General features: G+C 44.5%; 4 protein-coding genes across 4 annotated transcripts; 2 read left to right on the top strand and 2 right to left on the bottom strand.

The window, feature by feature from the left end:
- Positions 1-188: 188 nt before the first annotated feature.
- On the top strand, positions 189-7,141 carry qpctla (glutaminyl-peptide cyclotransferase-like a). Its single transcript, XM_080507074.1, has 7 exons — positions 189-809; positions 1,822-1,968; positions 2,054-2,347; positions 3,473-3,634; positions 3,750-3,849; positions 3,932-4,048; positions 6,199-7,141. Exons 1-7 carry the CDS (start codon positions 588-590, stop codon positions 6,342-6,344), a joined length of 1,188 nt encoding a protein of 395 aa, XP_080363200.1. The 5' UTR covers positions 189-587; the 3' UTR covers positions 6,345-7,141.
- Positions 6,919-8,879, bottom strand: six9 (SIX homeobox 9; the record flags this gene model as incomplete). The annotated part of the gene is made up of 3 exons (XM_080506070.1): positions 6,919-6,937; positions 7,789-7,949; positions 8,478-8,879. The coding sequence occupies 3 exons, from the start codon at positions 8,877-8,879 to the stop codon at positions 6,919-6,921; spliced, it is 582 nt and encodes a 193-aa protein (XP_080362196.1).
- A 3,018-nt stretch (positions 8,880-11,897) lies between these two features.
- six5 (SIX homeobox 5) lies at positions 11,898-16,658 on the bottom strand (the record flags this gene model as incomplete). Its single annotated transcript, XM_080502778.1, has 3 exons — positions 15,961-16,658; positions 13,244-14,676; positions 11,898-12,559 (listed from the first exon to the last, which is right to left on the bottom strand). The coding sequence occupies exons 1-3, from the start codon at positions 16,644-16,646 to the stop codon at positions 11,898-11,900; spliced, it is 2,781 nt and encodes a 926-aa protein (XP_080358904.1). The 5' UTR covers positions 16,647-16,658.
- Positions 16,659-18,125: 1,467 nt separating this feature from the next.
- Positions 18,126-24,234, top strand: tbcb (tubulin folding cofactor B). The gene is made up of 7 exons (XM_080503306.1): positions 18,126-18,304; positions 18,664-18,810; positions 20,720-20,863; positions 21,165-21,261; positions 21,834-22,025; positions 22,590-22,662; positions 22,784-24,234. Exons 2-7 carry the CDS (start codon positions 18,691-18,693, stop codon positions 22,896-22,898), a joined length of 741 nt encoding a protein of 246 aa, XP_080359432.1. The 5' UTR covers positions 18,126-18,304; positions 18,664-18,690; the 3' UTR covers positions 22,899-24,234.
- The last annotated feature ends 1,315 nt before the right edge of the window (positions 24,235-25,549 follow it).

Genomic DNA, 25,549 nt, shown 5'->3' with positions numbered 1-25,549 from the left:
TTTCTGGTCCATCAAACACCACTGTGAATCTATTATATTCTATTTGAATCTATTCTATTCCATTCTATTCTATTCTATTGATCAGACTGCAGTTCCTCCCCTGACCGTTAGGTGACGGTAAAACGCCACACAGCATTTTCTGGTCTGCGGTGGAGCTCAAGAAGAAGTGTCGCGTGGTCTGAACGAATACGTCTGATCGTTTTCTGCAGGGTTTTATGATAAAGTTCGCTGCAGCGCCGCATTGACGCGGCTTTGCCTCGTCGGCCTCCAAAAGTTGGAAGCAAACAGATTTGGTGGCAGGACTCGGCGCCACCAGACGCTCCAGTAACAGACTGAATGAACCGCGCCGCGGCGCCTGCGCTTCATCCCGGGTCGAGTCCTCCGAAGTCGGCCATGCCTTCCGCCAGCCGGGCTGCCGGGGAGGCGGCGCACACCTCCGGACCCGGGGGCTCCGGCAGCAGGTGAATTCTCGTCGCCCTGAAATGTGAGCAGGTCTGCCTCCCCTCCTCTTCCTGTGTGAACCCCCCCACCTCCACCTCCTCCTCCTCCTCCTCATCCTCCGTTTGGACACGTCGCCGTTTAAGACCATGTCCCGCTCCGCTCGGCGCTACAAGCCTCTGCAGCAGGGCGGCGGCGGCAGCGGCTCCTTCCCCGGCTGTGACCGGGTGCGGATGCCCCGGGCCCGGGTGCTGGTGCTGTGCCTCGTCGGGGTGCTGGTGCTGGCGGTGGTGCTGGGGGTCTACCTGTCCAACGACCCCGCCGGAAGACCTGCGAGCCGCCTGCCCGCCGCAGACCTGAGCAGGGACCGGGTGAGACCAGCGGCTCTCGCGGCTTCAAACAAAACACTCGGATGTTTATCCTGACAAACTCACTCTGCCTCTGGTTGTTCAGCTCACACTGGACTGATGCACTGGTTTATTAGATTGACTCTCTTTACGACAGTCTCTAGATGCACAAGATCATCTATTCATTACCAAAATAAACAAGTCGTCTCTATATTCTGTTTGATTTAACTCGGTACTCCGTCTTCTGTTTTACCTCTGACTTACCTGTTCGTGTGTTTATACCAGGGGCTTTGCAACCTGCGGTTGTGGTATTCAAATTGGATTTAAAAGTAGGTACAAGTAAAATCTGGAAATGTATCTAAAACCACAAGATGTAAAAGAAAATTATATAAAAAAAAAAAATAAAAAAAAAACATTAAAAACAAAAGAACCCTAAAATAAATTTTTAAAAGGAAAAAAAGTTGGAAACTTGGAAAACTGCTTAAAAAGAGTTAAAGAAAAAGAGAGAGTGAGAGAGAGAGAGAGAGAAGCTAAATTGTCACAATAATCTACAAGCACTAACCAGAGGACTGAAATTGATATTCTGGAACAAAAACAGGTCAATATGTCTGCACTCACTTCTGCAGACGTATTGAAGACGCTGCCTCGCAAAAACGAATGTATTTGGAGTTTCCGGAAGAATCCAAAAATACTCACGCGGGAAGAACATGCAAACCTGCAGATTTGCAGCAGGAATATTTCTGTCACCGGCTGTGCTCGGTTAGTATTCATTTGAAGTGGTTGTTCAAGTACTAATGATACATTTCAACATATTTCTTTTGTTTCTTCAATTTGCACAAAACTCTTCAAACAAAATGGAAAAACCTTCATAGACGGATGAAATACTCGGAATAAAGATTTTCTGCATTCCCCACATATCTGGAACATCTGCCGTCGTATATCTTCTCAAGCGCTTGGCTTGCCGTGGTTTAAAAAAAAAAAAAAAAAAAAGTGTTTATGCCGCTTCGTCTTATGACCGATCGCTCCTCTTCTCCAGCTGTCCCACAAAGCCAGCAAGTGCTCTCCAGCGCAGATCCGCCGTCTGGCCTCGCAGGTGGACGGGACTCGCCTGTGGGAGACTCACCTGCGGCCCATCCTCATCGAGAGGCTCCCGGGGACCCAAGGCAGCCTGGCAGTACAGCAGGTGTGTGTGTGTGTTTTTTTTTTTTTTGGTGGAAATATTGCAAAGAAATATTTATAACCACCCTCCTCTTTTAACGCTGCGTCAGCACGTCGCCTCCACCCTGTCCTCGCTGGCTGCGGGCTGGTCCGTAGACCTGGACTCCTTCCAGAATCCCACCCCTCGGGGCAAGGTCACCTTCACCAACATCGTCGCCACCCTGGACCCGTCCGCTCCCCGCCGGTTGCTCCTGGCCTGTCACTACGACTCCAAGGTCCTGCCCCCAGACCCACGGGCCCCCGAGAAGGTGTTCCTCGGGGCCAGTGACTCCGCAGTCCCCTGCGCTATGATCCTGGAGCTGGCCACCTCTCTGGACGCGCAGCTCAGGTCGTTCAAGCAGCAGGCATGTCTTTGTTCGATTGGTTTTGATTTCGCCGTGCACCGGCGCGTCGCAATTAGAAGTAGAATTGAAATGCATACGTCATTCACGCGTCATTATTTGTACACTTATAGCATGTAAACATCACGGCTTCAAGCAATTTCTACATGCCACGATTGAGTCCTACTTTGACGTCTGCCAAGGACGTAATAAAATCGGCGTCGTATATTCCCACGTCTGTCTGACAGATATTAGGCCTTGGAAGATCCGGATCGAGCTTCCGGTTCTGCATTTTATTTTCTAGGCTTTTAAGGATTGCATCAAAACTACATAAGCGGATTTTCCACTAAATTTTCACCCCTGAAAAATGTGACTTTTTGGCATCAGAAATCTCTGATTGCTCTTGGAAGAAAATATTTGATTTTCACAACTTGGAGCAAAAAACAAATCGAGCAAGAATGCCTTGGAAAATGTCGGTAAACGTGCAACAAAAACCAAATAAACCCAGAAATGTGTGGTCGTTTTACAGTTTGGAATACATCCATCCGTCTTCTATCCCCGATGGTCAATAGGTGCAGAAGCCAACCCCAGCTGCCTGGGTGGAGGCGGGCAGGTCAGATCACACAGGGCGAGAAAGACACAGCCACAAATTAGGGTCACCAATCAACCATACATGTTATTGGGTGGATTTGAACTCCTGACCTTCTCTTTATGATAGGAGAGCACTAGCCCAGTCTGAATACAGGTAGTGGACGAATAAATGCTTCTTTAAATTGGACTGGTTTATTTACCCACCGGCCGCAGCTACTGACAGGTTACGTCTGTCCCTTTTTAATTTGCAGACTTTTCCTTTTACTGTGAAAAGGAGTAATGGCAAGAGATGCTGATGTGAGGCTGCGGTGCCATGTGAAAATGCTGACTTTAGCCCCCCTTGTGTTGAGTGCAGCAGTCATCTGTGTATAGCGCTATCTCTCCAAAGGCTGTGATTTATTTAGTTTCTGTAAGACGACACACACTGCGGCAGCACTGCAGATACTGGAAACTGGGCTCAGCTGCTGTGGTTTTAAAAATTTTTGTCTCCCCCCCCCCCCCCCCCCCCAAATGCATTTTAATTTCATTACCTTTGCCTTTCCCCTCTTGTCCACTCAGAGACTTCCCGTCACTCTTCAGCTTGTCTTCTTTGACGGCGAGGAGTCCTTCGAGGAGTGGACCGCCACAGATTCGCTGTACGGCTCTCGCCACCTGGCCGAGCGGATGTCCAACACGCCCCACCCCGCGGCGTCTTCGCACGCCACCGCGCTCCAGGCCGTGGTGAGAGGCTCGCAGACCGACGTGGGAACGGACACACTTTTTTTGGAGCCGCGTGGCCAAATTCATCCGATCGTTCTTGCGAAATCTGAATTTTCACCCGTCCATTCTTGTCCAGGACCTCTTTGTGCTGCTCGACTTGCTCGGCGGCCCCGATCCTCTGATTGCAAATCACTTCGACAACACAGCGCGCTGGTTCGACCGCCTGATTGCTGCAGGTGAGTGGCGGCGAGCATTACAAGGTTTCCATGGCTGGATGCTGCGTTTCCCCAACTGGGCCTCCTCCCTGCTTGTCCTCAGAGAAGAGACTCCATCGTCAGGGCCTCCTGACCTCTCACCCCTCAGAGCAGACGTATTTCAGGAAGGACGTGTACCTCGGGCCTGTGCAGGACGACCACATCCCCTTCCTTCACAAAGGTACGTATCAGAAGAACTCGGGGTCGAGATTAACTTGCGTCGATACCTAATATACAGAAGTGAGACTTTTTTTTCATCAAATATTGTCACTATATCCTGTTACATCTAATATTATACTAAAGAATTTATGGGAGGGTCTTTTACATGGGGTAACTAACCAACAAAACCACAATTTTGCTGGTTAGTTACATTCTGTTGACCGCGAGGATTCTGATCCTCACCCAGCCGACAGGGTTTTTCACGTGTGTGCGTCTCGTAACTCCTCCACCATGTATGGTACCTCAGAAATTCAAATTTGACCAGAAAGCAGGGAAGTTTAACTTTATGCCTTGTTTAATTTCCACAGCACGATCCTCCAAGCTGTGTAGCATGCACGTAAAAAAAAAAAAGCACGGTAGTATGTAATAAACTGCAAGATAATAAAAATGCAACAGTTTTTGGAGCCACAAAGGCAATGTGCTTCCAGATGGAGGTTGATGGCACTAATATATTTGCCACTTGGAAGGCTTGTGTGCGAAAATGCCGACTAGATTGATCTGAAACTTTGCTTTCCTGTTGGCTCCAGGTGTAACACAGCTCATGTATTATTATTAAAAGATGTGTTTAATAGAAGGTAATCATAGAGGACCACACCCTCCTGTCGTCTTATAAAAAGAACGTCCTTTTTCCAACCGCTGACCGCCACAGCTCTCGGGGGATCTTATTGCTCTTAGCCAAACCTCTACTCTGTCTGGCCGTAAACCTCGAAGCACTTATATTATAGCAATTTAACACGCTTATTATGGCTCTCTTGGGACGACGCACTTGTCTATTGAGTGCTATGTGATATTATATAGTGGATTGTGGACCAGAGAGGGACGTTCTCGTGCGTCTTTCCTTTGAAATCCCACTTCTCGTTTGAGAAAACGAGCATGAGCGGCAGGACAAGGCGGTCTGCGTCAGGGCGGACAGCGTGTGTCGGTCAGATGACGTTAAACAACTCTGGCTGTTTCGTTATCGTGGCACCCGTTTGTGAGTGAGCTATATTTTATGGGTTATAAAAGCAAGAAGGATAGACTCAAAAGGATTTGAGCAGGTTTGACGTAAACTAAAGACTCTGACTCAGAGTCAGAGCTGGCGATTCTTGTCCGCAATGGTCAGTATCCATCAACAGTGGCCCGGCCTCAGGGATGCATGTGAAGGCTGGATTATGTCATCTAATACTGTGTTTTTCAACCTTTCTTGAGCCAAGGCACACTTTTTTTCATTGGAAAAATCTGGAGGCACACCACCACCCGAAACTGTTAAAATGTGAAACTCTGTAGCCCATATTAACAATATAAAGTCATTCTCATCAAAGTTTTATCAACGGGACTCGAGTAAATACAGAAAAAAAGTATTTCCCAATTTCTTTTTTTAATTTTTACTCACTCGGTGTGAAACCTGGACCTGATGGATGAACACAGAGCTGAGATCCTGGCAGGAATAGAAGACAGACAAACACCAACATGTCTAGTTCGGAGTTCGAATCCTCCCTTATCAAAAACTTCTCCATCACTGTCACTGACACAGTAATTTGATACAAGATGGGAGCAGCCGCAGGTGGTGGTGATTAACCAGACTGACGTCTTTCAGTTTCGATTTCACCGGCACACCCTAACGTCTTGTCTCAAAGTTCTGTGCTGCCATCTATTGGCGAAGAGTATTTATACATGATTACTCTTCAACACACTGCTCTCACAGTTGACAACGGCTGTGAGAGCAAATGTTTTTTTACAAGAAAATTTGAAATTGGATAATTTCCCACGGCACACCTGACTATATCCCACGGAACACCAGCGTGCCGCGGCACAGTGGTTGAAAAACACTGGTCTAATGCAACCAACGACTGGTGCAGACGTTGATGCAGGTTCTCAGGCCCTCAGTTTGAAACACTCCAGCCAGAGCTTAAGTCCTGAAGCCATAGCTGGCCAAAACAACACCTCAACACAAATTTTTTTTTTTGTTAATTTCAGGGGGTTTTATTAGTCAATTAAGTACTAAAGGGGGATCAATTCCTGGTCCGGACAATAAAAAAGTCTGTGTTTGTGTGGCGACGATGTTACAGCTGCCCAGTGTGTACGTGACTCACACTGCCATTCATCACCACTCTCCTCGTATTTCCCGGGCAGGCGTCCCTGTTCTGCACGTCATCGCCACTCCCTTCCCACAGTTCTGGCACACGCTGGACGACACGGAGGAGAACATGCATCGCCCCACAGTGGAGAACCTGACCAAGATCATGGCGGTGTTTCTGGCTGAATATCTGGGCTTTTGAAGCGCCCAAGCAAACAGCTTTTTTTTGAGGTGATCTTTGCACAGCCGGTGAGAAGATGAGGTGCACAAGTGAACATTAACTCCAGCGAACTGGAGCACCAGCCGAACTTTACCAAACACTTTTTGCTGCTGGACTCTCCCTGGTTTTATGCAACGAGTGGCATGGTCGAACACATAGGAAGTCTTAATGAAGGTGTGATTGTCGAGGCTGATCAGATGCAGCCGTAATAGAAATCTGTGAATTTTAAAGCACCCCTTTATTGGTATTTTTTGCTTTGCTCATGTGAAGAGAAGTCTTCTCAGCCTTACTGGTCTTTGATATAAGGATATAAGAGGCACTTTATCTTTGACCACTGTTCAGTGAATGAATCTGTGAACATTTTGTCAGTGAGGTCTGTTCGGCCTCGCCTGTTAGGAATGGCTACCTGAGCTAATATCAATATGATGTTATTGCTTCAAGAGATGTTTTGGACATTACATAAAACGAACCAAGTTTTGTTCCAAGCGAAAATGATTTTATTTAATTTCTCTTGTCGTTTAAAGAAATGTTTAGAAGTCAGACACACTGAAAACCATTAAATGACGAGTTGAATTCTGCACGTAAGGAACATCACACCAGCACAGTCCCTTTAACGAGTGAAAATCTGACTGTACAATGTCTTGTTTCCATGTGTGAACACCGTGGAGATCCACAGCAGGGCTCTGAACCGGTACGTTGAGTTTAAAGCAGCCATACGAGGCTCTGTTCTACTGTGGGGTCCCGTGTGGCATTCCGTGTATATGTGGTCCCAGTACAGCGTCTCCTCACAGTTTGCTAATAAAGTTCCAACGTGGCATATTAAGTGTTCTTATCGGTTGTGATGCAGAGGAGGAGGTGCGTGACAGAGGCGTGGAGGCAGTGGTTGGCAGGGATGGAACCGGAGCTGCGGGCTGCATGGAGGTGAAAACTCATAATCGGAAGGTGGGTCGACTTCTGAGGAGGAGCCTCCAAACCGCGCCGTACGGAAACTGGAATGAGAAGTTGAAGTGAGATTCCAGAGGAATATATCCCGGCCCATGCCCTAACTGAACCACAAGAGGATGCTATTATTCCAAATTATAGGCGCTGGGAGAAATAATGTTCATCTTTATTCACAAGGTGGGATCAGTCAAAATGACATTGCGTGTTATAAGAAGTGTTATAGAGATTTGTATTTTCTATTCAGTCCCATGGATTCCCAATTAAAGAAAAAGTACTCTTTTATTGGGCGGGATCTTCGATAATATCTGTTAATCAGATGTGTTTCAAAACCAGTTTTTGATCAGCTGCTCTGAAAAAATGTGGGTTTTTCTTATTTGATGTATCTCTAGATATGTGAACACAAAACTCCCACTTCCCACGTCTAACAACTGGGAACTTCCCACATAAAGAATTGAAGGCCCTCGCCGTAACAGAAGTGACTAACCCGGCAGTTTCAGTGGTCCTGTCCCTCTGCCGGCGGTTCTTGAACCAGTTGCTGACCTGTACGGTGGTGAGTCCGGTGGCAGCCGCCAGCTCCCGCTTCTCCCGGGTGGAGGGATACGGCTTGTGACGGTACCACTGCCTAAGGACACTCCGGGATTTCTCCTGTTTGAAAAACAGCCGAAAGTTGAAAGAAAACCTGATATGAAATCTGCAAGTCGCAGACCATCAGGAGAATGCAGCTGGAAATCCACTAAAATAATCAACGTTCAACTGTGGAGTCAACTAGGAATAAAATAGTTTCTATTGTAAAAAAAAAAAAAAAAAGAAGCAATTTCTAAACTTAACTTTGAGACCGATTCAGTGCAATCACAGAATCGTAAAATGCCGCATTCAGCATAACGAGTACAAACCGAGAAAAGAGTAGTTCAGTAATATATTAAAACCAGGCATTTACAGTTTCAGTCCACGTATTGAAGAAAAACATTTTAGTTCTAAAACCTCAAGTTGTTTTTTTTTTTATGGCTTCCAGCTGTCTGCAATAATATCTTCTAATGTGGGTCGCCGTCCTCCCACACTTTGAATTCAACCACTTTATCCCAATGCTCCTATTAAATCTTTATTAATCCACAAGTATTTAATAGAGTAGCCAAGTCTCCAGTGGGAAAAAAAAAAGCACAAGTCAGCGAGTACCTTGAAGCAGTAGCTGGTCTCCTCTCCATCCCAGATGGTGTGAGGCAGAGGAAACTTCCTCCTCACGCGATACTTCCCCACGGCTCCCAGGGGTCGACCCCTCTGCCCCTCGGCCTCCGTGTAGCGGGCCCGCAGCCAGAGCCGCTGCAGCAGCGGGTGGCTCGGCGGGGAGAAGGCGAAGCCCTCCAGCAGAGCGTAGAGGTCCGAGAAGCGGCCCTGGTGGAAGGCCACCGCCGCCCGAGCCTTGAGCACGCTCTCCTGCTCCCCGAGGGCCGAGGAGCATGGAGGAGGAGGAGGAGGAGGAGGGGGCAGAGTGTGGAGGAAGCCAGCCAGGCGATCCATGTGGCCGCCCTGCAGCAGGACCTCGCACACGCAAGAAACCTGCTCCGCTGTGAAGATCATTGCCGAAGTTGTCTTCTGGCTCCGGTTGAGGTTTGTGCGAGGACGGTGGGCTGAAGCCTCCGTGGACGAGCAAAGCGCGTGTGCGTCACAATCTCTTGTCATCATACCCTTCCACAGGTAACACGAGACCGCGGGGACTACAATAACACAGCCTGCAGCCCCCCCCCCTCTCCTCTTGTACAAACATAGGCTTGCACACGCACTGGGCCTCCGCCGGTGCGTGATGGCTTCACGGTGCAGCAAGAGACGTGTTTGAATGAGATTTTCCCTGTCAAATGAGATGCAAAATCTTCATGGATCCTTTCCATACTCACGCTCAGGCAGACTTCTAGATGAAGACACTCGGGGAGTAAACATTTAGGAGTTTTTTTGTAAATGTTTATTACAATATAATATAAAACCAAAAAAATGAAAGCATTTGAATACAAAAATATGAAAACAAGAACCTTGAACAACAAACAAAAAAAAGGATCCCTTTTAAATCTAGTATAAAAAACAAAAAATTAAAAGACATAGTATCTTTGGTTACGTCTGGAGTCATATGTTATGCGTCAGGTCGGAGGGCTACAACAAATCCCAGGCCGCAAACAAAACATGGTGGAACAAATGTGCACAAACCCGCAAGGGGGCTTCAATCTCAACAAGCTTTGGTAAAAAAAAAAAAATATATATATATACTAACAAAAGAAACTTCCCTTAACTCATAAAAAGAACAGTATGATTAATCTGTGCCTAAATAATTGGGGATAAATAGGAGCTTAGACATTCTTCCCCGGAGGATGACCTATTTAACCAAGTAGAACTGAGGACCTCAATATTGATTTCACACCTGTAGTCTGCGATTGTAAAAACTCAGGTTGCACTACAACGTGACCTTCCTCGTGAAAATGAATATCATTTCCTATCGGGGTTTTTTTTAACTTCAAAGATTTTGGTTGTTTTTTTTGTTGTTGTTGCTTGTTTCCCCCCTGTCAAAACTAGAAATTGATTGATACATGCTTTAAATAGATTAAATGTACAAAAGGAACCAAGGTCAGCACTAATGACAAAATAGAAAGACGCACACAGGCCATTTCTGTAACTACATGAGACACTGAAGTGTATGTTTGTACCACAACTGGTCAAAAGATTCATCGCTGCCTGTATTGCGACAATAGAAAGCTCGCGAGAGTTCACTCTTAACTTGAAATCAGGTCACAACAAGATTTCAAGTATCGGTGTCCTATTTTCTAATGGTGTATCTTGAAGTCCAGTTAGAGTTCTTAATATTTTTGTTTTTTTAAACCAACTCTGAGACAGACCGCTGTCGTAACCACACGGCAGCTTAACGTAAACATTGTGTGAATGAAATGTGCAAAATATACAAAAAAAAAAAAAAAAAGACAACATCCAACTATAATAAATGAAACCAAACACATCACATTATGTTTAACTGATCACACCGGTATAGAAAAGTAACAAAAATAAAAACAAAAACAAAGACGAGAGTAAAAGTGAGGACAGATATTTGGTAAGGTACAAAGAAAAGAAAAATGTAAAGAAAAAAAAAAAAAGGCCATACAACATGATAAAAAACAACCTGTGAGTCTCAAAATAAGGCACTTGTCAGCATCAATGTACTGAAGCTTTGGATGCTTTTGAAAGGAAATATCATTTAGTGGGTTTTCGTGTGACCAAGTGCCATGCTTCAGTTTAAGAGCTCCGCTCAGCTCTCTCAAAGCTTTTTATGTTTTTTTACACACCCCCCCCCATCTCCCAAGTGTACTGGCTTTTTCTGCCATTGTGCGGCATAGTGTCCTATGAAGAACTATAAATGTATTGCATAGAGGATTGACCCTTTGTTCAACCCCTTTAACTTCCTGTTTAATGCTTTCTAGAGTCCATCTCTCACTGAGCCGCTACAACTGATTAGAGATACTAAAAAGTGAGAAAATATTTTTCCCCCTCAGCATCACGCCGAACGAGGATTCTGCTCACGTCGAATGAACGCTACAAGAATCGTGCACGAGAGTTCAAGTTTCGCTCGGACTTTGCATGTAAAGTCACACGACATTTGCATGATAGAAATCCCGATTTTTGGCGTCTGTGACCATTTTGCAATGGATATACGACATTTACAAGACAGTTAAGTGAGACAATTAACAAGTCGTGACCATACAAGTACAGAGTTGCTTCCCCTCTGTTCCCTGATCTGACATTTTGGTTCACCTCCGCGAGTGTTTTGAGATCTTTTGGAAACTTTCGTTTAAAATGTCTCAAAGCCAATCCCAGCTGACTTGTGTGTGAAGGCAGGGTGCCCCCCCAGGCCAGGCCATCGCTGGGGTCAAACACAGACACACACATTCCTGACCTATAGTCAATATAAAGTCATCAAAAATAACCATCGAAATACATTATTTTGGGGATGTGGGACAATCCCAGCGTACCTGGAAAGCTGTGTACACACAGGGAGGACATGCAAGTTTGATGATGAGGTCATGATGCGTCCCTGCAATTTACTGTAGAGAATATAGACCCAGACATCAGTAACGTATTGCATGAAAATACTGCTGAATAGCTAAAACTGTGTCTCTGTGAAGAGAGAACCAACAAGGAGTCGTCGTTTCAGCATCTGCAGATGAAGCCAGGACACATTTTGTCTGCAGTCCATAAAACTGCCAAAGCAAGGTAATAGAACAGGACAATGTCTTCAGTCTGGTAAAACCAACCTGGTGGGCCAAAGCACATTAATTCACGTCGGGGTTTTTCCTGGTAAGGCACGTAAAAAGTTTTCAGTAAAAGTCTGTGGGAGGCAAAATTTTCAGTCGGAGCCCAAAGAGCAAACTGATACTGAACCGGTGGGTGGACTTTCCCTCTAAACCTGCCTTCGTCTACACGCAGCGGGGACGATTCAGAAGCTGAGAGAAGCGTTAGAAAGTTAATCGGGCCGAAGCTCCGAGTTCAAAATCTTCATCAACATGTAGTCTTATGTTCCACTGCGTTCGCGCGCAGAGCTGCGGGCCTCCGCTGTAAACACACTTATAAGCCCAGCTCCTCGTCCACGGGGACGGACTGCAGCTGAGTGAGGATCTTGGAGTCTCCGTCCATCTCCTCGGGATTCCCCAGCGGCGAGCTGGCGTCCACGCCCCGCTCCGGGGAAGGGCTACCCAGGAGCAGCGCCTCTCCTCCGGGCAGGCCCAGCAGGGCCGGGTCGACAGGGAGGTCCCCCTTGCCGCGCACGTCAAACAGAGTCAGGCCGGCGGAAGTGGAGAGCGACACCGGGCTCCACGTCGGCTGGGACACGTGGTGGACGCTGGGCGGCAGCCCGCTGTACATGGGGCTGAGCGTGAGCATGCTCTCCGGGGTGAGGGCGCCCGGCGTGGCGGGGGCGACCGAATGCTCCAGCGTGTGGGAGGAGACGGCGGCCTCCGGGGGACAGTACGGCGGAGAGGAGTTGATGAAGTTCAGGGGGGAGGACATGAGGACGCCGGGCGTCGGGCCCGAGGTGGGAGACGGCTGGGACGTGGCGACGTGAGGGGCGAAGGGGTTGAGAATGGGACTCGGTCCGTTTGTAGAGATGGGCAGGGTTTCAGAATCGGGCTTCAGGGGCACACTGGTCAGCTGGATGCCTGCCGGGATGGTCAGAATCAGCTTTCCCTGCTGGACGCTCAGATAGGGGCTTCCACCGAGGAGGAGGTTCCCTGCAGATGTGAAACAATAATAATAATAAGACCCATAATAAGCAACGTCAGAAGCATAAACAGACCGGAGTCAGTGTTATCAGTAGAAAATTACTAAATAGTTTTCTAAACATGTACATCCTCGGTAATATGTCGTCGCAAAGCATTATTAGATGAATTATAAGTAATAGATTACAGAAAGAATATACTGTGCTATAAAATATGTTATCCAAGTTTCATAATTGTTTAAGTTTTGCATACTTTATTTTCAACTATTCTCTTCTTAACATGTATGTCGATGAGAGCATTTTTTTTACATTTTCTTTGTTTAAGGACCAAAAAAATTAATTATATGCTCTAAATTTGAAATAATAAAAACCCCTTGATCTGAATCGTTGGTCCAATTTCTGCATGATTTTTATGGAGAAAATGTGCAGCTTCATATCTAATATTAGTTTAGGAAACAAACTGCATTTGGATCATTTGCATACAATCTATTGTCTGACAGGTTAAACTGAACACCTTCCGTCAACAATACAGTCGTTCTGAGTTAAAAAATAATTTTTTAAATAACTGAGTATTTTCTGGAAGAGTTCTTTGTACTAGAGTATTTCTCTTTTACTGTTCGTGCTTTGACTTGGAACCGAGTAGAATTTAGGCTTCGGTGTGTTTTACTGGGTTTTGATCATGTGACTTGGAGCGTACCTGGCGGCGCAGACGGGAGCTGAATGATCCCGGAGTTCAGGAGCTGGACGGCGGGGGCCACGCCGGCCGGGGGGCCGACGCCCTGAAGGGGCCTCAGTTGGTTTATCCTGAGAGGAGCCTGCGCTACTCCGCCGGCTGCTGGAGCCGAGGTCAGGATCTGCAGGGGCAGCCCAGCCGAGGGGACGGAGAGAGACGAGCCGGCGGGGACCACTTGGGGGAAGGAGATGGGGGCGGACGTCTGGATGGAGGAGACGGGGACCAGCTGGGGCACGGAGAGGGGGAGCAGCTGTGCCGGCGTGCTCCCTTTGGCCTGCGGGACGGGGACGACTTGCGTTGGCGAGGAGATGGAGATCACCTGCGGGTTGTGGATCTTGCCCGGGGAACAGTTGGAGCTCTGCTCTCCCAGGTGAGACACCATCTGCTGGGGGAGCTGCGAGATGGAGACGATGGTGGCGGCGCACTCCGCCGCGGTCGCCAAAGCATCCGGACGCGCGTTCGCAAGCTGCGGGGTTTGCGAGTGTGGCGACGTGAGCGGGGACACGGGGACCAACTGGGGACACTGGGACCCCTGGGCTCCTGAGGACGGGTGGACCAGCTGGGACACTGGCTTACCCTGGATGGAAGGCACGACTTGAGGAAGAGAGAAGATCTGAGGGCTGGATTTGCCGGTGTACACCACAGAGCTGGACGGGTTTAGGTGGGAGCCGGCGGTGGCGTAGACGACGTACTCCTCCGGGAAAGACCCGGCAGGAGCGGAAGAGACGGACAGGCCCGGAGACGAGCCGGAGGCCACCAGGCCCAGGGAGCTCGGTGCCAAGACGAGCGAAGGGAGGCTGGCCGCGGAGGACAGAGTGGGCGAGGAGGGGGACAGGGACGACGACGAGGAAGACGCCGTCTGATTGCCGCCGTCTGGTTCATGGACACTAATGAAGTCCATCGCGCCGGGACTCTCGCACTTCTGTTGCAGACGAAGGGAAATGACAGCTGTGGGGTTGGAGACCGGCGTGAGCAGAGCGCCCGGCCTGGCCTCCATGGATGAAACCTCCGGCTCCGCCGCAGAAACCACCTGCTGCTGCGGCGGATGCACATTAATAGCAGACTTGGCGATCACTTGCGCGCCGTTCAGTATCAAAGGAGAGTTGGTTGCGACGGGACTCAGCGTAACCGTCTGGCAATCGCCCAAGCTCAGCCCGTTAATTATCACCCCGCCTCCGGTGCCGGAGATCAGGGAGTTTCCGTTGAGGAGCAGCGGCTGCGAGGCGGCGAGGAAGCCGCCCGAACCGTTGAGGATGAGCTGTCCCCCCGTGCTGCAGGGGACCGCAGAGACGGAGATGATGGACGGCGTGGAGCCGGCCGCCGCCTCCTCTGGTCTGTCCGGGGCCTCGCTCATCGCCATCGCCTCGTCGTCAGAGCTGTGGTTCCCGTCAGACTCGCTGAAAGGCAAAGAGAAGCAAACGGCGGGTATTACTTTTCCCTACTTATTCCTGAAGGGAATAAGAAAATGTGCCGTTGTTGTAAACATGTGCCTTTTTTGAGTTCAGCTCAGCACAAATAAGTCAAACGCTCAATCCATCTTCGATACCGTTTCATCCAAGTTAGTTTGTTTTGGTTTTTTTTAGTTTGGACCAAGAGTTCTGTCTCCACAGTGTGGCGCTCAAGAAGTGCTGGTCCGTCGGTGAGGAAGTGCCTCATTCTGATTCAGTTAACGACACCACTTTCTGTCTGCGGCATCAGTTTCCTTTAATTCAAGTGTTTGTGAGGACAGAAAATGTTTTTATACACGTTTTTGACTTCAAGGCATAATCTACAGGGTTATTCTCAGAGAGGTGTGCCAAAACAAGTCATCCGGTTTATTTTTAAATTCAGAGTGAAACGTGTGTATAATCTTCTATTGAGGGTGACACGGTCCCCTTTTTTTTTTTTTACCTTCTGATTGTAGCTCAAATTTTTACACAAATCCCATCATTTAATTTAAGATTGTGTTGATACGGAGTTTATCTTATGCTGGTGTGTTGAACAAGTAGAAACAAAATGTGAAAGATAGGCTAATTAACTGCATAGATGAGTTAAGCTCTCAGACTTTAAATCAAAGCTGGATCAGATTCCTAGAAACTCTTTAATGGCCTATTTGTGGAGGAATTCAAGTCTGCCAGACCGCCACAGAGCTGATAAGATATCGTCTGCTCTACTTTCTTCTATCTCAACACAAACAGCTTCTCGCTGCTCATAGTCACTGTTAAAAAAAACTAAAACAAACAGATTTGAGATCGCGTGAAGGAACTTGAGAGATGACTTCTTTCCCTCAACCCCAGACAGTCAGTCACCTCTGCAGTGCAGGCAGCAGGGCAGAGTTTCAGGAAAGCGGAGCTCCAGTGGGCGCCCCTGGATCTCACATTTCATAACAAAGCAACACGCTCCTGGACTCGGGACATGTGTGGCTGTCAAAAGTCCATCTCCACAGCGTCCCTGTGGATCTTCCACAGTTTGGTGTGTGTGTGTGTGTGTGTGTGTGTGTATAGTGTCTCCTCCGATCAGTCCTGTGCGCTTTGTTCACATCTACAAGTGTCTATGACTTTCACTTCTGACCATAAAAAAAAAATAAAAAATGACACCCGGTGAAGCTTCTTTTTTTTTTTTTTTTTTTCTTTGCAGCGAACAAAGGATATTGTCAAAACAGCTGCCGGCGCGAGAGACAAGAGACAAGACGCGTTCCTGACCTTTTGCTGTGCGTCCCGGACGGGGTCCGGTCCCGCTGCCGGCGGTTCTTGAACCAGTTGCTGACCTGCGTGAGGGACAGCCCGGTGACTTTGGCCAGGCTCTTCTTCTCGTCCGGGGTCGGGTACCTGTTGCTCCTGTAGCACTCCTTGAGCGCGTTGCGGGACTTCTCCTTGAAGCAGTACACCGTCTCCTCTCCGTCCCAGATGGTCTTGGGCAGCGGGAACTTCTTCCTCAGCCGGTACTTGTCCACCGCGCCCAGGCTGCGGCCGCGGGACCTCTCCGCCTCCTTGTAGCGCGCCCGGAGGTACAGGTCCTGCAGGAACCCGTGGTTGGACGGGTGGAAGTCGTGGCTCTCCAGGAGGGCGTAGAGCTCCTTGAACTCCTCGCGGCTGAAGGCCACCAGAGCCTGGGCCTTCAGCAGGGTCTCGTTGCCACGTAGCAGCTCGGACGCAGGAGGTATGGTGGAGAGGAACCTCCACAGGCGATCCACATTGCCCGCCTGCAGCAGGGCCTCGCACAGACACGCGACCTGGTCAGTGGAGAAACTCAGGGCCGACTTCTGGAAACTTTGGAGCAGCTGTTCCGAAACCAGCACCGGGTCCGCCTCCTCTTTGGGCTCCGATGCGGCGGCCTCCTCTGGACTGTTCTCCGATTGTTCTGGAGACTCCAAAGACAAGGAAGCCATTTTTACTTTAACTTTTTTTTTTTTCCAACAGTAGTTCCTCCTCCTCTCTCCTTCCCTCCTTCCCTCCCTCCCTCCCTCGACTGAGCGCTCGCTCGCTCTCTCTCTCTCTCTCTCTCTCTCTCTCTCATCATGCAGACAGGCGGTCACGCCTCTTTGGCACAAAATACCTTTTTCTTTTTCGAGACTTTTGTGTTTGTTTCCGTCCCTGTCCCCCCCAAGAAGTTGTATTAAACGTAGAAATAAAGAACAGTAAGAATTCACAGAGTCTGATATCAGAATCAATCTAGAATAAAATAAAAGTTAAATAAAATAAAATATGGGAACAGTTTGCATCGCATAAACGTCTCAAGTGGTGTTTATCACTTGTAGTGTATTGTCATATATACTGTAGTCCACAAGTCCCGGATGACAAAATGTCATATATATAGTTTTGTTTTGTTTTTTTAAACAAAAACGATTTTGAACATTAACTCCATCGTACAGATGTGGTATATCTCTTTCGTTCGAAAATGTTACAAGATAATACATCGACAATAACATGAGAATATCTTATTTTTAAAAAAGCATTAATATTTAATCATAACAATAATAATAATCATAACTCAGCCTGCCTCACTCTTTCTGCCTCCTATAAATTGATGGTTAATTTCTTTCACTTTTATTTGATGTTATTTTATTCCTTTTTGGTCTTTTCCTCATAACGATTTTCATTGTGTTTAGTTTTAAGTTTGTGTTTCGATTGTAGTTTCAAAACAAATGAACGACAGAATAATCCCTTTATTCGTCTCGCAAATGGAGACATTTACAATGGAAAAAAGAGGAGGTAAGGAGAGGAGAAAAATATTTTTTAATGTCACTTTTACCTTTGTTTTGTCATATTTTATTCTAATAGTTTTTGTGCTTTGAATTTAGTTTTATTTGTTTTAGCATGCATTTTCTTGTGTTTTTAATATTTTCTTTTGTTTAGTTAGTTTCCTAAAAGTATTCTAATCTAATTGTCACACCTAGTTCACTACACGTTTTTAGAATCGCCAAAATAATTAAATGTTTAGTAGCTCTGTGAAGATGTGAAGCTGCTGAGAGGTTTAGGCAGGAAAAAAGAAGAAACAAATATAATCTAATAATAATCTGAAGATGATGGTCATTTATTTCCCCACAGGATCCTATCGATTATCAGCACCATGGTACCAAAACCTGGGCGAGCTCTCTATGAAAGTAGAATTTGTTAATATAACGTTTTTTCTTTTGTATGGATGTTATCTCAGTAATACACGAGACCTCGATGGCTCTCGAAGGTGTCGCCCCATTGCTGTCCGCTGATTGGTACATGATCCTGTCAATTTACAGCGAGAAGGCGTTTCCACTGGGCCCTCTTTCGTATCTTGATGCCGATTGGTTAAATCTTTGTGTTCTTCGATTTCATTGGCTGCATCCAGCGAGCAGGCGGGTGGAACCTTCCAGAGCTGGGCGTAGCAGGAATTGGAAGTTGGATATATATTTTTTTTTTGTCGTGGCTCACAACAACAGCGAAGCCTCGTGAATCGTTCCAACCGTTTCGATTGTCAAGTCATGGATTCTTCTGGTTGATTATAGCTGCAGGGACAAAGTCGACGGGGTTTCACTTGGATTTTTCAGAAAACAGGACAATAGAGACACATGTAAGTAACTATAGCAACCTAGCATGAAGTCCTCAGTGGGTCCAACGTGACTGCTTGCTGTAGTTAGCCTGCGAACAGCTAACGGCGTGTGGCGGGTCAAGTCAATGGATCACACTTAACGCCTTAAAAACGGGACGGAAACGCTCAGTTTACCGTCGTACGCGAACGAAAATGATACGAAATGTTTGTCTTTAACACTGGAACACACCTAATGTCAAAACATGGGAAACCCCCCTGACTGTCATCATCAGCTTTCCTACAAACTTTCAGTTGCAGCATCAGACGTGGTGTCACTATATATATATATATATATATATATATATATATATATATATGTGTGTGTGTGTTTTTTCTTTCAGTGTTTGACCCATTAAACAGACTGGGCGATGGACAGCGGAGTGACCATAATCTCCAGTCCCTTCGTGGACGTGCGCCTCACCAGCACCGTCACCTCCTTCCAGTCGAAGCGCAGGTTCAAGAGAGGGATCAGTGTAGCAGAACTGAAGGTGAGCTTTCTCCCCTTTCCTTTCCCCATTTGGCTATGTTATTGTCTAAGTTATTCAACTCACACCTATGGACTTTGGAGTCCACATGACGAGCTCTCCATCCCATTATTAAAAAACAATGCAGTTCCAGTGTTTTTGTTTTTGTTTTTTCAAGTTGGCCCTCGTGTTTTATTCGGTTAAAAATGGCCCCTTTATTCAAAATGTGCATAATATTACGGTGGCCCTGAAGTGCAAACCACAACAACAAATCACTAAACACAACAAATTGAAAAACACAACTGCAAATTGAAAAACACAACACAAATGAAAAAACACAACTGCAAATTGAAAAACACAACAACAAATTGAAAAACACAACTGCAAATCGAAAAACACAACACAAATTAAAAAACACAACTGCAAATCAAAAAACACAACACAAATGAAAAAACACAACTGCAAATCAATAAACACAACACAAATGAAAAAACACAACTGCAAATCAATAAACACAACACAAATGAAAAAACACAACTGCAAATCAAAAAACACAACACAAGTGAAAAAACACAACACATTAACTTAAACGGAAAAGGTAGGAACCAGTTGGCAGAAAGAGATATCGCAGAGTTGGTGGAGGAGTCACCAAACTTTTGCCACAGCTGCTGCAAAAGTTTGGTGACTCCTCCACCAACTCTTTCCCGCAGCTTGGACAAAACATTGTTCCTTGGTATTTTCTCCTCTCAAATCCAAACGCGCCACAAGTGAAATGACTTCCGGTTCATAAAGTGGCAGAGTCCCGTCGTCCAAACAGCGATATCTCTTTCTGCCAACTGGTTCCTACCTTTTCCGTTTAAGTTAATGTGTTGTGTTTTTTCACTTGTGTTGTGTTTTTTGATTTGCAGTTGTGTTTTTTCATTTGTGTTGTGTTTTTTGATTTGCAGTTGTGTTTTTTCATTTGTGTTGTGTTTTTTCATTTGCAGTTGTGTTTTTTGATTTGTGTTGTGTTTTTTGATTTGTGTTGTGTTTTTTGATTTGCAGTTGTGTTTTTCAATTTGTTGTTGTGTTTTTCAATTTGCAGTTGTGTTTTTCAATTTGTTGTTGTGTTTTTCAATTTGCAGTTGTGTTTTTTCATTTGTGTTGTGTTTTTCAATTTGCAGTTGTGTTTTTCAATTTGCAGTTGTGTTTTTTCATTTGTGTTGTGTTTTTCAATTTGCAGTTGTGTTTTTCAATTTGTTGTTGTGTTTACTGATTTGTTGTTGTGGTTTGCACTTCAGGGCCACCGTACAATATACATAAAGAGTATAGTATGGATGGACAACACTGGTCTTTTCTGCCAACATGCAGCTTTTTTTTTTTTTTTTTTTTAGCCCATTTGCACCTGGTGTTAACATGTGTTTCAGTGGATCAGGTTCTCCCTTCAGGGTTTCTTGAAAACTTTCTACAAAATTTGGCAACATTTTAATGATTACATCTGCTCACTCAGCATTGAGATAGAATCTGAACACGTATTGAGCTGGCAGTGATTTCTGCATGTTAATGCAAACCAGAAACAGACCCTTAAACTCACAGCTTTATGATGCGAGGAAACCTGCAAATGAAAAATGGTTCAGAACCACAAAACCTACAGAATGACGACGGATTCGAGATGTCGTTTTTCTATTCATACCAAAGTTTTAGTTGCATTTCTGAATGGGAAAACACCCGTTTTAGCTCTTTCAACATTACCCTTCCTCTTGTTTGATATTTTTACATATCATACATAAAGATAAATCAGAATTGTTGGTAGTGAGTGTAATTGAATCTGTCCACATTTAATTGAACTCAAGACTTTCCTTTTTATGGATTTCTTCCACAGCTCCCTTGTATTAAAAGTAGAATTAGATGAAGTGTTGCATTACATCTACTGCTTTTGCCACATTGCATTTAGGTAAACTTGGAGATGATCGTGGGCGCCCCGCCGTCCTTTATGGACCTGGAGTTATTCAGTGTTTCTGACGAGTTCCTTCAAAAGATGGACGACAACGACGCTTTACTAGGCTCTTACCCTGTGGACGATGACTGCAGAATACACGTATGTACCGTCGCTCTAAATATTTTTCTGTAGTTGTTGTTCGCACAAGTGTGTGGAATGGAGCGTTTTTCTTCACAGGTTATTGTTAATGTTCAAAGTTTGTAGTGTGTGAATGAAGATCCAGATGTCAGCTTTGTTGTGTTTGCACTGGCTAATGAAAAGTAACTTGGTTGCTGGAGATTTTAAATCAGATTTAACAGAAAACCAAACACTTTTTTATGGTCTGGTTTGCTTCTCTGAAGTTGATGTATATTTGTGTTGAAGCAGATCTAAGGTGTGTGTTTGTCGTCTTCTTGTGCAGGTCATTGACAGAAGTGGGGGTCAGCTTGGAGAGTTCACCGACGTCTCCAAAGTCGATAAATTTGAGCTCTCAGATGAGGCTTACAATAAGAGAACAGGTACAGTCTGTCATGTATTTCTCTTCCAGCAAGGATCTTTTTTAGGGAAACATCTCTGACCAATGAGACCTGCGTCTTCAGATCGTATACATCCAGTTTGTTTGTTAACACATTTTAGGCAATCCTTTTAGGCATATTTGGCAACTTGCTCATCACTTAGTTTATTGACAAACTAAGTAATATGTTGCAATAGATTTGAATAAAGATGCAATTGTGCTTTTTAGTATTTCATATAATATGATAACCACAGTGTCTGGCCCCTGTCTGATTAATGCAATTATCTTAAAAAATGTGAGAAAAATTGTGATTTAACATTACATTAGAAAAAAAAAACTATACTGTGTTTGACAGTATTAGTTTGTATCACAAAAATCCTCGCAAGTCGTATTTGAATGTTTTGCAATTATGTGTGTTGTTGGATATTGCAAGAGGATTAATTTTATTATCAGTTTTAAGTTTTGAGAATTTCCATGGGCAGGTTCTAAAAAATTCAAACCAATTAAACTTAATAGAAGATCGTAGCATTTCACTATGTGTTTATTTATTTTAACAATGAATTGCCTTTGCTTCAGAGTCAGCGAGGGCCTTCATGAAGAAACAACAAGTCGGTCACTACAACGAGGAGGAAATGGCCAAGAAGAAGGAGGCTCTGGCTGCTCGAATGAAAGAAGAGGAGGCTGCTGCTGAGGCCATTTCAGTTGGCAACCGCTGCAAAGTGCAGGTCCCTGGGCAACCCACGAAGCTTGGCACCGTCATGTTTGTCGGTGAGTGTGGCTAAAGCTTAGCATGTACATTTATTCGGGACATTCTACTGATTATCACTCCAGCAGAACAGGCTGTTCTCAATCTGGTTGACTTTGGCCCGTCACCCAATCTTAAATGCAGCAGTTTCTTTCTTTATGTTTTAATCGCCACTTTGAGAGCATCTATTCTGGATGGGAGTTACTCATTTTCTGATCCAAGTGGGCTTTCTTCGGCTCTTTAATTTAGGAGCTTTCATTTTGTAGATTAAAAACACCTCGTGTGGCTAAAATGAGCTTCAAATCAATTTGGAGCAATGTCTTATTACAAAAGAAGTTACAATGAGCAAGAGGAGCAGATCTGTCAGCAAAGTGACGGTCACCATTTGGTTACTTGCTGATGATGTCACTAAAGTAACATTACGTGCACACCGGGTCGGTTGGGGTGGCGGTATTGTCGCTCATCACTCATGATTCAGATGTGGTTTGGCCGTCCGTGTGAAGTGTGTCGGACGCTGACGTGTTGAAGACTTTTAAAATGTCAGCTTGAAGGTCCGACGACTTGAAGATCAGTGTTGGTTGTTGCAGGTACGACAGATTTCAAGCCAGGCCCCTGGATTGGTGTGAAGTACGACGAGCCCCTTGGAAAACACGACGGAACGTAAGTTCACACTTTGGTCCTTCAGCACTTCCAAACTGAAAGATGTTCTTGATTTTGATGCTAAGCTTTCTGTATTAATTTAAATTTAATTAAAAAAAATGTTTTTACTTTGTTTCCACAGTGTTGGAGGGAAGCAGTACTTTGAATGTGAGAACAAGTACGGCGGGTTTGTAAAGCCCTTGAATGTGGCAGTGGGAGACTTCCCGGAGGAGGAGTACGATTTAGACGAGATGTAGAATCAGTTGTGTCGTGACGTTCAAGCGCTAAGCCGTTCTCTTCTCACTAAGGATGGAGTCGTATTGTATTGTACTTTTGATTTTCAATGGAAGACATCCTCTGAAGGCACTGTGGCCGAACATTTCTTTTCTGTAACTTTGCGCAACATGACACTGGTGAGTATCGGGCTTTAATAATACCACAGAATATTCACAGAGGAGGAGCTTCATCACTTGCTCCACGCACATTTCTTTTACTGCTTTCATTCTCATGAAGAGTCTTCTGTTTAATGCAACAGCCTGTTAACAATCTGAAATGGAATATTTCCTCAAATTACTAAGAGAAAGGTGTGGCATGAGTTTCACCCAGACACAGTTAGACCCCCCCAAAAAAGTGGTTGTTAATAACAACTATTATACAAAAATCTGACTAAAAATGGAATTAAAAACTTTATCAATCATATTCTATATACTCTTCAATCCTTCAAAGTTCCAGGTACAAACTTCATCCTCTGGCTGAAATGTTGAAAACAGCATATTCTTCATTTATATGTTGAAAATAAACACTGTCGGATTGTAGGATGGAAAAACACTTTTTTTTTTTTTCTGAGTTCCCTGTTAAAAATTACATTGCCTGCACTTAGATATGTCCTGCTTACATCGAAGCACTAAAACATGTTTACAATTTATAACTTCAAGGTCAGATTTGACCTCCCTTTTTGTTTGTTTTTAAACTTTCAACTTCAATGTCAAATTGTTGCGTTCCGGTAAGTATCTGCAACTGCACAGGAGTTACTCAATAACATTAAACTGGAGGTGAAAATGTGCCCCAAAAAGCAAATTGAATAGTTTAAAGTCATAGTTAATTGGGATTGTTAAAAGAAGAAAAAACAAACTGTGAATCAAGTTCTGCCAATATAACCCATTTAATTTTGTAATGTCTTTTCAACACACATCTGTTTGTTCAAACATGGCAGGTTATGAGGTGTTGACTTCTAAAAAGACTCATTTCACATCTGTAGTGCAATTATACTTTCAGATGTATACTTTTGGAGAGACATAGTTTTCTGCCAATTTAAGATTTTGAAAAGCGTAATCGTAAAAAGGATCAAACTCTCCTTCATCGTCCGTGAGCAGTTCAAACGGTTTGCCTTATTTATGTTGGGATTTATGTTACCGATCGAACAAATGCTTCCTTTGTCTTCCAGAGTTCCCAGAGGAAATGTACTTAATTATTTTCTTTGTCATATCATTCCCAAACATTAAAAAATATTTTCAAAAGTCAAACTTTTCTGTTGTTTTCTGAAATGCTGATGTTACTATGTGCCAAAGGGTAACACTTCAAAATAAAACCTTTTTTGCCACGACACTGATGTTTTTTTTTAGAGTTACAACTGATTTACTTTGCATTCTTTTTTTCCTCTTGTGTTAGTTTAACGCTGTCTAATCAGTTCACCGATCCATCCATCTTTACCACTTTGGCCTCACTAATTTACCTCAAGTTAATGTTTCGTGAGAAGAAAAGTATCGAGAGAAAACCTCCACACACGCATTAAGAAATTGCACACTTCACAAAGAAAAGCTCCATAAGCATAACAGACTTAAACCAGGGCTTGTCTAACAAAATTTAATGCAACATGCAAATACATCCTTATATATAACTTACCTGCTATCCATACTTTGCTGTATTGTGTTTGAACACATATATTGCAAAGCTGCACCATTAGTGAAAAATGACATTTAACAGTAAAGATTTAAAAAAAGAAAGGGACATATTGCTGTAGCTTGCTCAAGCAGAGTGGAACTTATTTATATAGGAAGTCCCCTTCAAATCTAAGATTGGGCCAAAAAGGTTTTCATCCCTGGCTCATAAACATTTCAAACAAAACATTTCTTAACATTTGAAAAGCAGGATTTATGACAGCTGCTGGACTGACTAGAATATAATCTTTATTGTCATTGTAACTGTATTTAATTTGATGTAATTGTAGGTCCAATGAGAATTAAAAATGCCAACCCATCAAGGCATCATAAAATCAATCAATAAATTCATACAAATAAAAGCTGTACATCTAAAATCCATCCATGAAACAAGAGACTTAAGTGGACATGCTTGTCGTATTCCACGACATATAACATCTAGGAATTGCACTGTGAGCGAGTCCAATAACGCTATTACAATCTTTATACAGCATTTTAATGGCTCACAAGAAAAGGTTCCTAAACCAAAACGAATTTAGTTTTTAAACTAAATCTGTGGCTTATTGTGTCAAAAGCTTTGTTAAAATTGACAAATAGATAAAAGCTGTTGTCCAAAATGTATTGATTATCATCAATCATATCCGAAATTAGCTGTGTGTTATTAAAGGTATAAGATAATCCAGTCCTGATTTTAATCTTTTAGCAAAGACCATGGCAAATATCTCTGCATGATTATTTAATAGATTTTGATACTCAATTTCTCTTCTTTTTTTTTGTTCAGGGGATCAATTTAATAAGACCTTGATGAAGAGTTGGTGGCAATACTTATTTATCTATTGCCTCTTTAAATGCAGAAACAACAAATGGGGCTATTGACTGAACAAAAACTTTATAAAACCGTTGTTTCAAGTTCCTCTCGGATCTGCTGCTGTTGATCACTGACGTGAGGCTCCTACGTCACTGCGATGACG

The sequence above is a fragment of the Blennius ocellaris genome, assembly GCF_963422515.1.
Source record: "Blennius ocellaris genome assembly, chromosome: 2".
In the NCBI taxonomy this organism is placed as follows: domain Eukaryota; kingdom Metazoa; phylum Chordata; class Actinopteri; order Blenniiformes; family Blenniidae; genus Blennius; species Blennius ocellaris.
This window is presented reverse-complemented; position numbering and strand designations above follow the sequence as displayed.